The 12,500-nt window shown below is 43.1% G+C and overlaps 1 protein-coding gene across 1 annotated transcript in view; it reads left to right on the top strand.

Annotated features, from left to right (window-relative positions):
- The window catches only part of LOC308327181 (glutamate receptor 4-like), a gene marked incomplete at both ends in the record, with an annotated part of 116,975 nt that overhangs the window by 5,616 nt on the left and 98,859 nt on the right, over nt 1-12,500 (top strand). Inside the window, 1 exon segment of the mRNA XM_080780398.1 lies at nt 4,339-4,497. Within this exon segment, the coding sequence (XP_080636524.1) occupies nt 4,339-4,497 (159 nt within the window).

Here is a 12,500-nt window from a genome sequence, read left to right as displayed (position 1 = left end):
CGGTGAGTTTTACATACCGTCAGAAAACTGTTGATTAATCGACTATAAAATCACCACAGCACTGTGAATACAAGATGTCACTTAAATGAAGACACCGAGACAACATTATACTGTGTTAAACTGGAGAGAGAGGTTTTATTGATGGATTAAAAGTTACAACAACAACAACAACACGACAGGACTGTGAATAAGAGGTTGTTTGTGGAGGTGAAGCTTTGTTCTCTTCACTGCTGTGTTTAATTAGTGTTAATTGGTGTTTTTTAGCAGTGTTTAGTAACCGTGTTTTGGTCCTTTTATTGTTGGTTTATACTAGGCTTTATTCTGTAACATTATCCTGTTGGCTGTGGAACTTGAATGTGGTTTTAAGGAATAGTTTATTTCGATCTTTCAGAGAGGGAGACATTGCACAAAAACAGTTTACTTTTTCTTCTTTTAGGTGATGGAAAAGGCATAGGCAGAATGCTATCCTTATCTCAACTGTATTCCAAAATACTGTTGAAGATATGCATAACAATCAACATGTAAACAAAACAAACGGATGAGTAGAAAATTAAACAAACAAAAAAAAAAAAAAACAGAAAACAACGAGAAAAACAAAAGGGAAATAAAAGACAAAAACAGACAAAGCTACAATAATGTTATACTTTAGTCCAACATTACATGGCATAAACATAGCTCGGCTCCCCCACTCGTTCCAGGTTATATCTATGCAATAATTCCTGTTTGAGCCTCTTTTTAAATTGTTTTAGGTTGTTTAACTCCATGAACAGAAACACACATGCTCTTTAAGTTTGTTGTTTTATAGGGTTGCTGTTGGTGATGTCTTCTAGAACAGCTAGGGGTCTGCAACCTTTTTGGAATTAAGTGCCATGTTTTTATTTTCTGGATAGTCAGTGTGCCATCATTAATTTGACAACATTTCCAACACATTTTGATTGTCCACGGAAATATCCTTATTTTTTAATATTTTCTTTCACATTGTTATAATGGTCATTAGTCTCAGAGCAATGACCCAACGTATCTCCCAGACTCCCTCCCCAGTCAGAGTTCAGAGTTTTAATGAATGTATAATTACAGTATGTGCAGGATGTAATTTACTGTACATATACAAATGTGAGGGACTTATTTGACTAAGTTTAAATAGTTTATTTTTAAACCAAAAGTCCTCTCTCTCACACTTAGTGCCAATGTTGGCACCGGTGCCAAAGGTTGCCTACCCCCTGTTCTAGAAGATGATTTAAAGATGTGATAATCAGGATGTTTGAGGATGTGAGTTTTACATGGAGCTTCACAGCTGTGTTGGGGAACTTTAATTAGTCTTTATAAATTATAAAAGTGTTTAGTATTAACCCATTTTGACCATGGGAACGATTCTACAAATGTAATGTATCTAAATCAGTTTTCAGTTTTCTGAATAATTCTTTTTTTCACAATTAATTTTTTTTTAGCAGAGCTACAAGCTCGTACGAGCTTGTAGGTCTGCTATTTTTGAATAGCTGCATAACATAATGTTTTGGTGTTGGCATCATGTTATGTTTTAGCTATTGAAAAATAGCAGATCTACAAGCTTGTAGCGCGCCACCGAGTAGCGCGCTATGAGCTTGTAGGTCTGCTATTTTTTTTAAATCTAAGAACCACTGACACAGAAACACAGCTTTTTCAGAAAACTGTCAGGATGTAGAAGACATTTTTTAAATCTGATCTCAGGTCAGAATGGGTTTAACCAGCGTTGTGGTGGTGGTTGTGGTGTATTTTTAGAATCTGATCTCAGGTCAGAATGGGTTTAAACAGCGTTGTGGTGCTGTGTTGTGGTGTATTTTTAGAATCTGATCTCAGGTCAGAATGGGTTTAAACAGCGTTGTGGTGGTGGTGGTTAATCTGATCTCAGGTCAGAATGGGTTTAAACAGCGTTGTGGTGCTGTGTTGTGGTGGTGGTGGTTAATCTGATCTCAGGTCAGAATGGGTTTAAACAGCGTTGTGGTGCTGTGTTGTGGTGGTGGTGTTAAATCTGATCTCAGGTCAGAATGGGTTTAAACAGCGTTGTGGTGCTGTGTTGTGGTGGTGGTGTTAAATCTGATCTCAGGTCAGAATGGGTTTAAACAGCGTTGTGGTGCTGTGTTGTGGTGGTGGTGGTTAATCTGATCTCAGGTCAGAATGGGTTTAAACAGCGTTGTGGTGCTGTGTTGTGGTGGTGGTGTTAAATCTGATCTCAGGTCAGAATGGGTTTAAACAGCGTTGTGGTGCTGTGTTGTGGTGGTGGTGTTAAATCTGATCTCAGGTCAGAATGGGTTTAAACAGCGTTGTGGTGCTGTGTTGTGGTGGTGGTGTTAAATCTGATCTCAGGTCAGAATGGGTTTAAACAGCGTTGTGGTGCTGTGTTGTGGTGGTGGTGTTAAATCTGATCTCAGGTCAGAATGGGTTTAAACAGCGTTGTGGTGCTGTGTTGTGGTGGTGGTTAATCTGATCTCAGGTCAGAATGGGTTTAAACAGCGTTGTGGTGCTGTGTTGTGGTGGTGGTGGTTAATCTGATCTCAGGTCAGAATGGGTTTAAACAGCGTTGTGGTGCTGTGTTGTGGTGGTGGTGGTTAATCTGATCTCAGGTCAGAATGGGTTTAAACAGCGTTGTGGTGCTGTGTTGTGGTGTATTTTTAGAAGACTAGTGTTGGTTTAACTGGCTTTCATGAAGCTTAATGTATTCTTCCTTATTCTTTCACAACACTGTACTGTTACTGTACCTGTTGTTATGGGGAACTAACTTTTAAATAGTGTTTTTGTGCTTGTCTTCAGAAGTAGACTGTAGTGTTGACTGTAGAGTGTATAGCTTTATTCTTTATTCTCTGACTTTCTCATGCTTGTCAAACACACTGACTTTAAATTAGACGTTTTGTGACGATGGCTCTGTTGCATCATGGCTGTCAGCTTGGCTGCCTCTCTCTCTCTCTCTCTCTCTCTCTCTCTCTCTCTCTCTCTCTCTCTCCCACCCCCCCCTCTTGTATTTCTCCTGCATTGTCTCACATCAGTGGTTCTCAAATTGTCACATTATGTAAGCAAACATTGTGAAAATAGCTGATCTACAAGTTTGTAGATCGGCTATTGTCTTTCTCTCTGTGTGTGTGTGTGTGTGTGTGTGTGTGTGTGTGTGTGTGTGTGTGTGTGTGTGTGTGTGTGTGTGTGTGTGTGTGTGTGTGTGTGTGTGTGTGTGTGTGTGTGTGTGTGTGTGTGTGTGTGTGTGTGTGTGTGTGTGTGTGTGTGTGTGTGTGTGTGTGTGTGTGTGTGTGTGTGTGTGTGTGTGTGTGTGTGTGTGTGTGGAGTCAAACCTGAAAGCAAACCCACAAAGTTTTATTTAGCAGGTGGGCAACCCTTAGTGTTTTATTTAGCTGCCAGGGGCAGGTGGGCAACCCTTAGCAACCATGTGTAACACTCTCAGAGTCACAGACCCGTAAGGGTCCATTTGGTTCCATGTGTAACACTCTCAGAGTCACAGACCCGTAAGGGTCCATTTGGTTCCATGTGTAACACTCTCAGAGTCACAGACCCATAAGGGTCCATTTGGTTCCATGTGTAACACTCTCAGAGTCACAGACCCATAAGGGTCCATTTGGTTCCATGTCCACAGAGAGGTATAGTCCCAGCTGTGTGCAATCAATGCTGCGGTGTCAAGCTGCTTCCATGTGTCACCAGGATGAACCATCTGGTTCTATTGATTAAGAGCTTCATTGATCCGGGGGGGAGGGATTCATTCAGTCGCCACAGTCAGCACAGCAGTTAGAGACACAGCAGAGATACAGTCTGGAGCAACGGAAGCTCTGATCATGAGTAAAATATAAATGCTTCCGTCGTACAGTCTGGAGCAACGGAAGCTCTGATCACGAGTAAATTGTCCATTATGAAATCGTAGGTGAAATGTAGAATTAGCGTACCATTTAACGCACGCACGCAGAGATGTACAGAGATTTGGCGCATTTATAGATTCACAGCAAACGTTTTTGTATTTTCACAATGTAAAGTCTGCAGCCTTGCTCATCTCACGCACACGCACGCACGCACGCACGCACGCACACACACACACACACACACACACACACACGCACGCACACACGCACGCACGCACACAGAGACATGTTTAGAATCTGAGGATCTCAGGTCAGAATGGAAAACTGTCAGGATGTAGAAGACATGTTATAGAATCTGATCTCAGGTCAGAATGGGTTAAGTAGCAACATGTGCCATGGTTTATCATTCTGAATCCATTCCAAGCATTAGTTTAGCACAAAATACACTCCTTGGTTTCTAATGTATTGTCTATGTCTCTCTCTCTCTCTCTCTCTCTCCCCACAGGGGGTCTGTTCATAAGGAACACGGACCAGGAGTATACTGCGTTCCGATTGGCCATCTTCCTCCACAACACCTCCCCCAACGCCAGCGAGGCGCCGTTCAACCTGGTCCCCCACGTGGACAACATCGAGACGGCCAACAGCTTCGCCGTCACCAACGCCTGTGAGTCTGTCTGTCTGTCTGTCTGTCTGTCTGTCTGTCTGTCTGTCTGTCTGTCTGTGGATGAACTTAAGGCCGCTGAGCTTTGAGCTCTGCACAGCTCTGAGGCTCTGACAGCTACTTTATCTAAGTCATGGCAGGAGACTGTGACGTGCGTGCGTCAGGGCTCAAGATTAACGGCGTCCCGACGTCCCGGGGACTGTAAAATATCTATTTGGGACGTAAATGTATCTCATCCGGGACGGTTTCGGGACGAGAGGAGTTTTTACACTGAAAATGCGCATTTCGTGTGCAGCCATGAGCAGCATGAGAATTTGCCGTGCCGTCAACCAATGCTCCGTCGGACAGTATGCCTCCCGTTGACAACAACAACGCACACACTACATTCACCCAACGGAATCATAGGAATTATATTGCTTTTGCCCCGTGGATGAGACATTTAGATTGAAAAACTATCGGTTGGAAGCGTGGATAAGACCATGGTTGTGTGCCACAGTACAGAAAGGTTCCATATGGACAATTGGGGCTACACTACACCAACGTTTAACGTTAGCTTCCATGCTAGGCTTGCTAGCTGGCGTCGACATTAAATAATATGTTGGTATATAATCATCTGAAGCAACAGATGTTTTCTAATGCTCAGATTGTTCTGGAATTGCTGCCCCAACACTGTGGAATGCACACCCCAAAACCAAAACGCTCTCATTCCACATTGATTGTATTTATTATTATTATTTATTGATCCTTCGTCTTAGTATTCCCCCTAATAAAGTTGTTTTTATTTGTTTTCTCATGCCAACCATGTAATAGACATTTGAGTATTCATATACCTGCATTGCTGCACGTTATCTGTTGGTCTTGATCAAGTAGCCTACACCAAAATAACAAAATCCATTTGAAAATAAAAATCACTGTTCTCAGGTCGAATATTGATATGCGATTAAAATGTGATTAATTTAGATTAATTAATTACAAAGCCTCTGATTAATTCGATTAACATTTTTAACCAAGCCCTATTTTTCATCTGGGAGCATTTTGACTAAATCAGTCTATCTACAGAAGAAACATGAAGCCAAACAATTAATGTACTGCATGTATTCAATACATGCAGTACATTATTTGTTTGGCTTAATTGTATTTCTATTACAATAGGAATACTGTAACTGCCGGGGACACTTGTTGGTTTTAACTTAAATTATTTAGTTTGAAGTTGATTTGTTTTATTTACTTTGCTTTGGTATATACTTATTTTGGACACTTGTAGCCTATGTTTGGTTTACCTTTATTTTATTAATTTCACAATTTGAGTGGTGCTTTTTGTAAAAAAAAATCCCGGGACGGTATACATTTACTTCGGGACGGTTCAAATTGTATTTTGGGACGGTTCCGGGACGGTGGTGAAAAAAGTTAGTCTTGAGCCCTGGCGTGCGTGCCTGCGTGCGTGCCTGAGTGTTCCAGTGGCTCGTGGAAGGAGGGATGTTCTGTACAGTATCTCCTGTTCACCGAGGGTGGTGATGTAATGCGAGGCGTGTAAGCAACGGGTGTGTGTGTGTGTGTGTGTGTGTGTGCGCACGCGCCTGTAGCGCACCAGAACGACAACACACCGGGTGCACTGAATAAACACACGCCCAGACCAGAGAGAGCACACCGGGGCTGCTCTGTGTGTGTTTCCTAACACACCCCATGTGGTGGAACAGAGAGAGAGCACCGGGGCTGCTCTGTGTGTGTTTCCTAACACACCCCATGTGGTGGAACAGAGAGAGAGCACCGGGGCTGCTCCGTGTGTGTTTCCTAACGCACCCCATGTGGTGGAACAGCAGGAAACACGGCTTCAGATTCAGAAACATGACCTCACTGGGAGGGAGCAGAGATTAAAATAGAGTCCATAGATCTGTCTCTGCTTTTTTTTTAATCTTTGACCGAAAACAGATACTATACTAACAGATACTATAGTTTATATTCATGTTTTAGGGCCAGATAACAGTTTGAGTTTTGGTTTGAGTTTTGGTTTGATTGGTCTAGATTACGTGTCTTTTATTAGTTTATTCATTTGGTTGACTCTGATTAGTGGTTGTGAAGCAGTTGGTCTGAGGTTGAGGCTGGACACCGTTGTGTCCAGGCTGTCTTGGAGGCTTGATTTCTCTCTCTCTGTCTCTGTCTCAATTTCAATAAATATGTTCTACATTGCCAAAGCATACATACAACAAAACACATGTCAACCAAACGTCCTAACAATAATGAACAAGCAATACAGTAACAATGAAAATTAATTTACAAACCTAAACATAACAGCAACTTAATGACCCTGTTCAGACAGATATACCTGTCTCTACTGTCCACTGGCTGTCCCTCAGACAGATATACCTGTCTCTACTGTCCACTGTGTGTCCCTCAGTTGATGACAACTCCACACATATTTAGCTGCCAAAACAAACATATTGGAGTGATGCGTTATTAATGGTGGATTCAAATTCTTTATGTTTTTCTTTAAATGTAGGGAAGAATGATTCTCTGATGTCTTTATACTTGTCGCATTGTAACAGAAAGTGTAGCTCCGTCTCCACCTCCCCTTGAGAGCAGAGTGAACACAGTCTGTCTTCTCTAGGCAGCCAGTTCTGTCTGTGTCTGTGTGTCTGTGTCAGTTCTGTCTGTGTCTGCCTGTTTCTATTGAGTCTGTACATAGTCAACATCTGTTTCTACTGAATCTGTACATAGTCAACATCTGTTTCTACTGAGTCTGTACATAGTCAACATCTGTTTCCATTGAGTCTGTACATAGTCAACATCTGTTTCTACTGAATCTGTACATAGTCAACATCTGTTTCTACTGAGTCTGTACACAGTCAACATCTGTTTCTACTGAGTCTGTACACAGTCAACATCTGTTTCTATTGAGTCTGTACATAGTCAACATCTTCCTCAGTGTTGGATCAGTAACAGTGGTCAGGTGATTTGCCACTGTGTATTCTCGGTTGAGGGCCAAATAGCATCTCTCTCTCTCTCTCTGTCTCTCTCTCTCCCCCCTCCCCCTCCCTCTCATCCTTATAAAACATGTCTGGCTTGGCCTGCATTTATTTTTTAATCTATTGTGCGTGTGCACGTGTGCCATTAGAAAATCAATGGCTAAACCATGCACAGAATGGAGTTGTGTGTGTGTGTGTGTGTGTGTGTGCAGTACAGTACAGTACAGTGCATGTGTATCTATTGTTGTTCACGGAAGACAATCAGAATCACAGGACGCTGACATGAAGTGTGTGAACGAGTTTAACGACACAGCAGCTTCATTGTAGCATGTTTACCAATGATTACCAATCAATCAATCAATCAATCAATACTATTAGCCGTGGGTCTCACAGGGGAGTGATCCATAGTAAGGAGGAGAAAACAGTTTGTCAGTGTTTCCGTAGCCTGGACCCTAACCCGACGCAGCTGCGCCACATGAGACTAATTAATTAATTAGTGCAACAGAGAGAGAGAGAGAGAGAGAGAGAGAGAGGAGTGTCCTTAAAACTGTTTTGTTGCAAGGAGTTGCAAGTTGCAACAAGTAATTAAGTTAATTAGTAATTAGTAATTAGTAATTAAGTTAAGTAGTTACTACTTAACATCATATATAAATGGTTACAAATAAAATAGCCAGCCACTTATAAAGGCTCATACATAGTCTGGATTTTTGGTGGTTAGGTGACCATCGAACTACAACATGACGTCACTGAGGTGACCACCAAACTACAACATGACGTCACTGAGCCGCGGTGAAGAGCAAACCACCGCCACCGCTCCAGCCCTTCTCTCTGTTTTTACTCGCCACCGCTCAACGTTATTTCAGCTCCGGTGGTCAGCTCACCACCGGAGCGGTGTTCACCTCACCACCGGAGCGGTGGTCACCTCACCACCGGAGCGGTGGTCACCTCACCACCGGAGTGGTGGTCACCACCGAAAATCCAGACTATGAATAGGCCTTAACACAGACAGACAGAATGACAGACAGACAGACAGACAGACAGACAGACAGACAGACAGACAGACAGACAGACAGACAGACAGACAGACAGACAGACAGATGGCCCCCGGGGCTGTCATTGATTGGCTGTAATTCTGCACTCATTTGGGTTGGACCAATCAATGGGGCTGCAGCAGACTGGCGGCTTCCTGTGTCTCTTCAGCCCATCTGCTGGATGGAGGTGGAAAGTAACTGAGTATTTAAAGTACAACGAAGTATTTGAGTACATTCTGAAAGTAACTGAGTATTTAACCCGTTTTATGCCTAAGGCCGATTCTAAAAACGCCTCTAAATGTTTCTGAAAAACTTCAAATATTTATATAGCAGCATCAAAAAAATTACATTTTTGAATACTGTACATACTGTACAGAACCCAAATATGGGTGCCCGGCCTGAGGGGGTACCACTACCAGTTAACTGTATAGTAAGTCTCATGGGGGGGGGGGGGGGGGTAGGACCACTACCAGTTAACTGCATAGTAAGTCTCATGGGGGGGAATTAAAAGACTTCAGTGCACTGTGTAGTAAGTGCAATGCAAGGAATAAATGCATTCGCCATGTATCCGAAGGAAGTCTGATCCAATCACTTTTAGATTTCTCCAGTTTAATCCTGAGTTTAAGTTTTGTAGAGTTCAAGATTTGATTTTAGGCATGTTTAAGCCTCCAGGAAAATCCGTGTTGAGGTTCTTAATCCACTGTTTTTCATTAAAACGTCTTTGTCCTAAAACTGTCCAGTTAGGATTGTGTTGAAGTCCAGCGCATTTTAAAGCTTCAATGCCGTGCGCCATGAAATGTTGCACCAATCTTGTGGTTGTCTTTTTGGCATTGTTAATATTGTATCTGTGTCGTCCCAGCCTAGTACCTATTGTTTTACCTGTCTCTCCGACATATTGTAAACCACATTTTTCACATGTGATTAAATAAATGCAGTTGCTGGTTCTGGCTGTTATTTGTTGTTTAATCTCTAAGACGCGTTTTGTGGTTCTATTTTTTACTAATTGTTTGGGTTTGAAGTATTCTGGTCCCTGGCCTGCTGGTGTGTTGATTTCTTTTAGCTTGCTGTGTACTAGATAATCTTTAAGGTTTTTATTTTTTCTGTAGGCCGATATAATTTTATAATCTTTTAGAAGATCGTCCGTTCGGTTCTCAAAATTCCTTTTTATTCTGTTGTTGGCTAGTGTGCTCTGTGTTGAATAACTGGTTATCAGGGCCAATTTGGGGCCTGTATCTCGCACTCTTATTTCTAAGAAGGTATTTTGGGCTTTCCGGAGGAAGGTCCTACCTAGTGTATCCTCTTAGTCCGAGAGCATTAAATAGAGTTTTACAAGCTATTTTGAAATCACTTCTTTGCGTGCAAATCCTATGGAATCTTAGTAGTTGTGATTTGACTATTCCTGTGTAGGAGTGTGTAGGGTGGAATGACGTTTTGTGTAATAGGGCGTGAGTGTCTGTTTCTTTAAAGAAAACTTTTAAGTCTAGTAAGTTTCCCATTTGTGTTAAAGTTTGGGCCCTTGAAGATTGTTACATCAAGAAAGTCAATCCTTTCTGTGTGTGTCACATATTTTATCGTTATGGATCTATGATGGCTATTTAAAACATCAATAAATTCCTGGAATTCTTCTTGGCTATGTTCCCATATTCCAAATATATCATCTAGAAATCTATAGTAATGTGTCGGTTTAAGTCTGCATTTTTCTAGTGCTGTCTGGGGGGGGGGGGGTAGTACCACTACCAGTTAACTGTATAGTAAGTCTCATGGGGGGGGGGGGGTAGTACCACTACCAGTTAACTGTAGTAAGTCGCATGGGGGGGGGGGGGGGGGGGTAGGACCACTACCAGTTAACTGTAGTAAGTCTCATGGGGGGGGGGGGATATGACCACTACCAGTTAACTGTATAGTAAGTCTCATGGGGGGGGGGGGGTAGTACCACTACCAGTTAACTGTAGTAAGTCTCATGGGGGGGGGGGGGGGGGGGGGTTAGTACCACTACCAGTTAACTGTATAGTTAACTATCACTCGCTCATCCCCTGGTTCTAAAGTCCTGACGTCACTCGCTCATCCCCTGGTTCTAAAGTCATGACGTCACTCGCTCATCCCCTGGTTCTAAAGTCCTGACGTCACTCGCTCATCCCCTGGTTCTAAAGTCATGACGTCACTCGCTCATCCCCTGGTTCTAAAGTCCTGACGTCACTCGCTCATCCCCTGGTTCTAAAGTCCTGACGTCACTCGCTCATCCCCTGGTTCTAAAGTCATTACGTCACTCGCTCATCCCCTGGTTCTAAAGTCCTGACGTCACTCGCTCATCCCCTGGTTCGAAAGTCATGACGTCACTCGCTCATCCCCTGGTTCACAGACGTTTCTCTAGAATAACATCAGGTAGACAGGCAGACAGACAGGCAGACAGACAGACAGACAGACAGACAGACAGACAGGCAGACAGGCAGACAGACATGCTGTGATGCTCAGCATGGTTTGTGTGTAATGCCAGTGAAGGTGTGAGAATGCATTTTACACACTGTGTTGTAAAGCTGTCATGGAGAGGAACCCTTTTACTGGGTTCAGGAATCCATGCCGGGAGGGGACACTGTTGTAGCACGCACGCACACACACACACACACACACACTGTTGTAGCACGCACGCACACACACACACACACACACACTGTTGTAGCACGCACGCACGCACACACATGCTCGCAACACACATACCCACGCACGCACGCATGCACGCAGGCAACGCAACAAAGCACGCACGCATTCCAAGCATCTCCACACATGGAGGGCATTCTGCCAACATAATGGTATAGCCTACATAATGCTCTCTCCCACACCCAAGAGGTGTTCCATCCAACCATCCATCCAACCATCCATCCATCCATCCATCCATCCATCCATCCATACTGTAACCTCTGTACCCTCTAATGTACTGTAATGTACTGGCACCCCCGGAAGCATACAGTTAATACGTGTGTGTGTGCGCAAAGATGGTGAAAAACAACCATGCTGTTTTCTTGATCATACCCAGACACCCACATAGCTTTAATGTTTCTGCACCCCTCTCAGACATGCTAGTGCTGCTAGGGGACACGGGGAGAACATGAAAGGAACTCCACACAGAACAACCCCCCCCTGGGATGCTCTGAGCAGCTCTATCTACCGTTCACAGCGTTCCATGGGACTCTATTGGCCTAGAAATAAAGCAGAAAAACAAATGACTTTTCCAGTCATCAGAACAGCAGTCAACAACTCTGTTAATTCCCCTGTAATAATATATGATGAAAGCCTATTGGCCCATTTAACATTGATTGAACGGCGACTGTGCCATTGTTGCCTAGCCAAAGCGCCCCTACCTGGGGAATGTTGGCTAAAAATAGAACTAAATAAATAAATAAATAAAACGCCATATCTTCAGATACCTGGGGAGAATGGAGTCAGTATTTTTCCAGGTGTAAATATAGTCTGTTATCAGAGCCAGGTGTAAAGATAGGTTGTTTTCAGAGCCAGGTGTAAAGATAGGTTGTTTTCAGAGCCAGGTGTAAAGATAGTTTATCAGAGCCAGGTGTAAAGATAGTTTGTTTTCAGAGCCAGGTGTAAAGATAGTCTGTTTTCAGAGCCAGGTGTAAAGATAGTTTGTTTTCAGAGCCAGGTGTAAAGATAGTCTGTTTTCAGAGCCAGGTGTAAAGATATTTTATCAGAGCCAGGTGTAAAGATAGTTTATCAGAGCCAGGTGTAAAGATAGTTTATCAGAGCCAGGTGTAAAGATAGTTTGTTTTCAGAGCCAGGTGTAAAGATAGTCTGTTTTCAGAGCCAGGTGTAAAGATAGTTTATCAGAGCCAGGTGTAAAGATAGGTTGTTATCAGCGAGCCAGGATGCAGGTTCTACTGAGTTCAGAGCTGAGGGCCTTTTCAACCTGCAGTTTGTTCCTGTCCGAGACCAGCAGTGCTGAGTGACCCCGTTAGACCGTTATCATACTGTTGAATACTGGCATTATATACTCAGTGTCTCA

The sequence above is a fragment of the Protomyctophum bolini genome (assembly GCF_963924005.1).
Source record: "Protomyctophum bolini genome assembly, chromosome: 13".
Lineage (NCBI taxonomy): Eukaryota > Metazoa > Chordata > Actinopteri > Myctophiformes > Myctophidae > Protomyctophum > Protomyctophum bolini.
The sequence above is the reverse complement of the archived record's forward strand: the minus strand, read 5'-3'. Positions and strand labels throughout refer to the sequence as shown.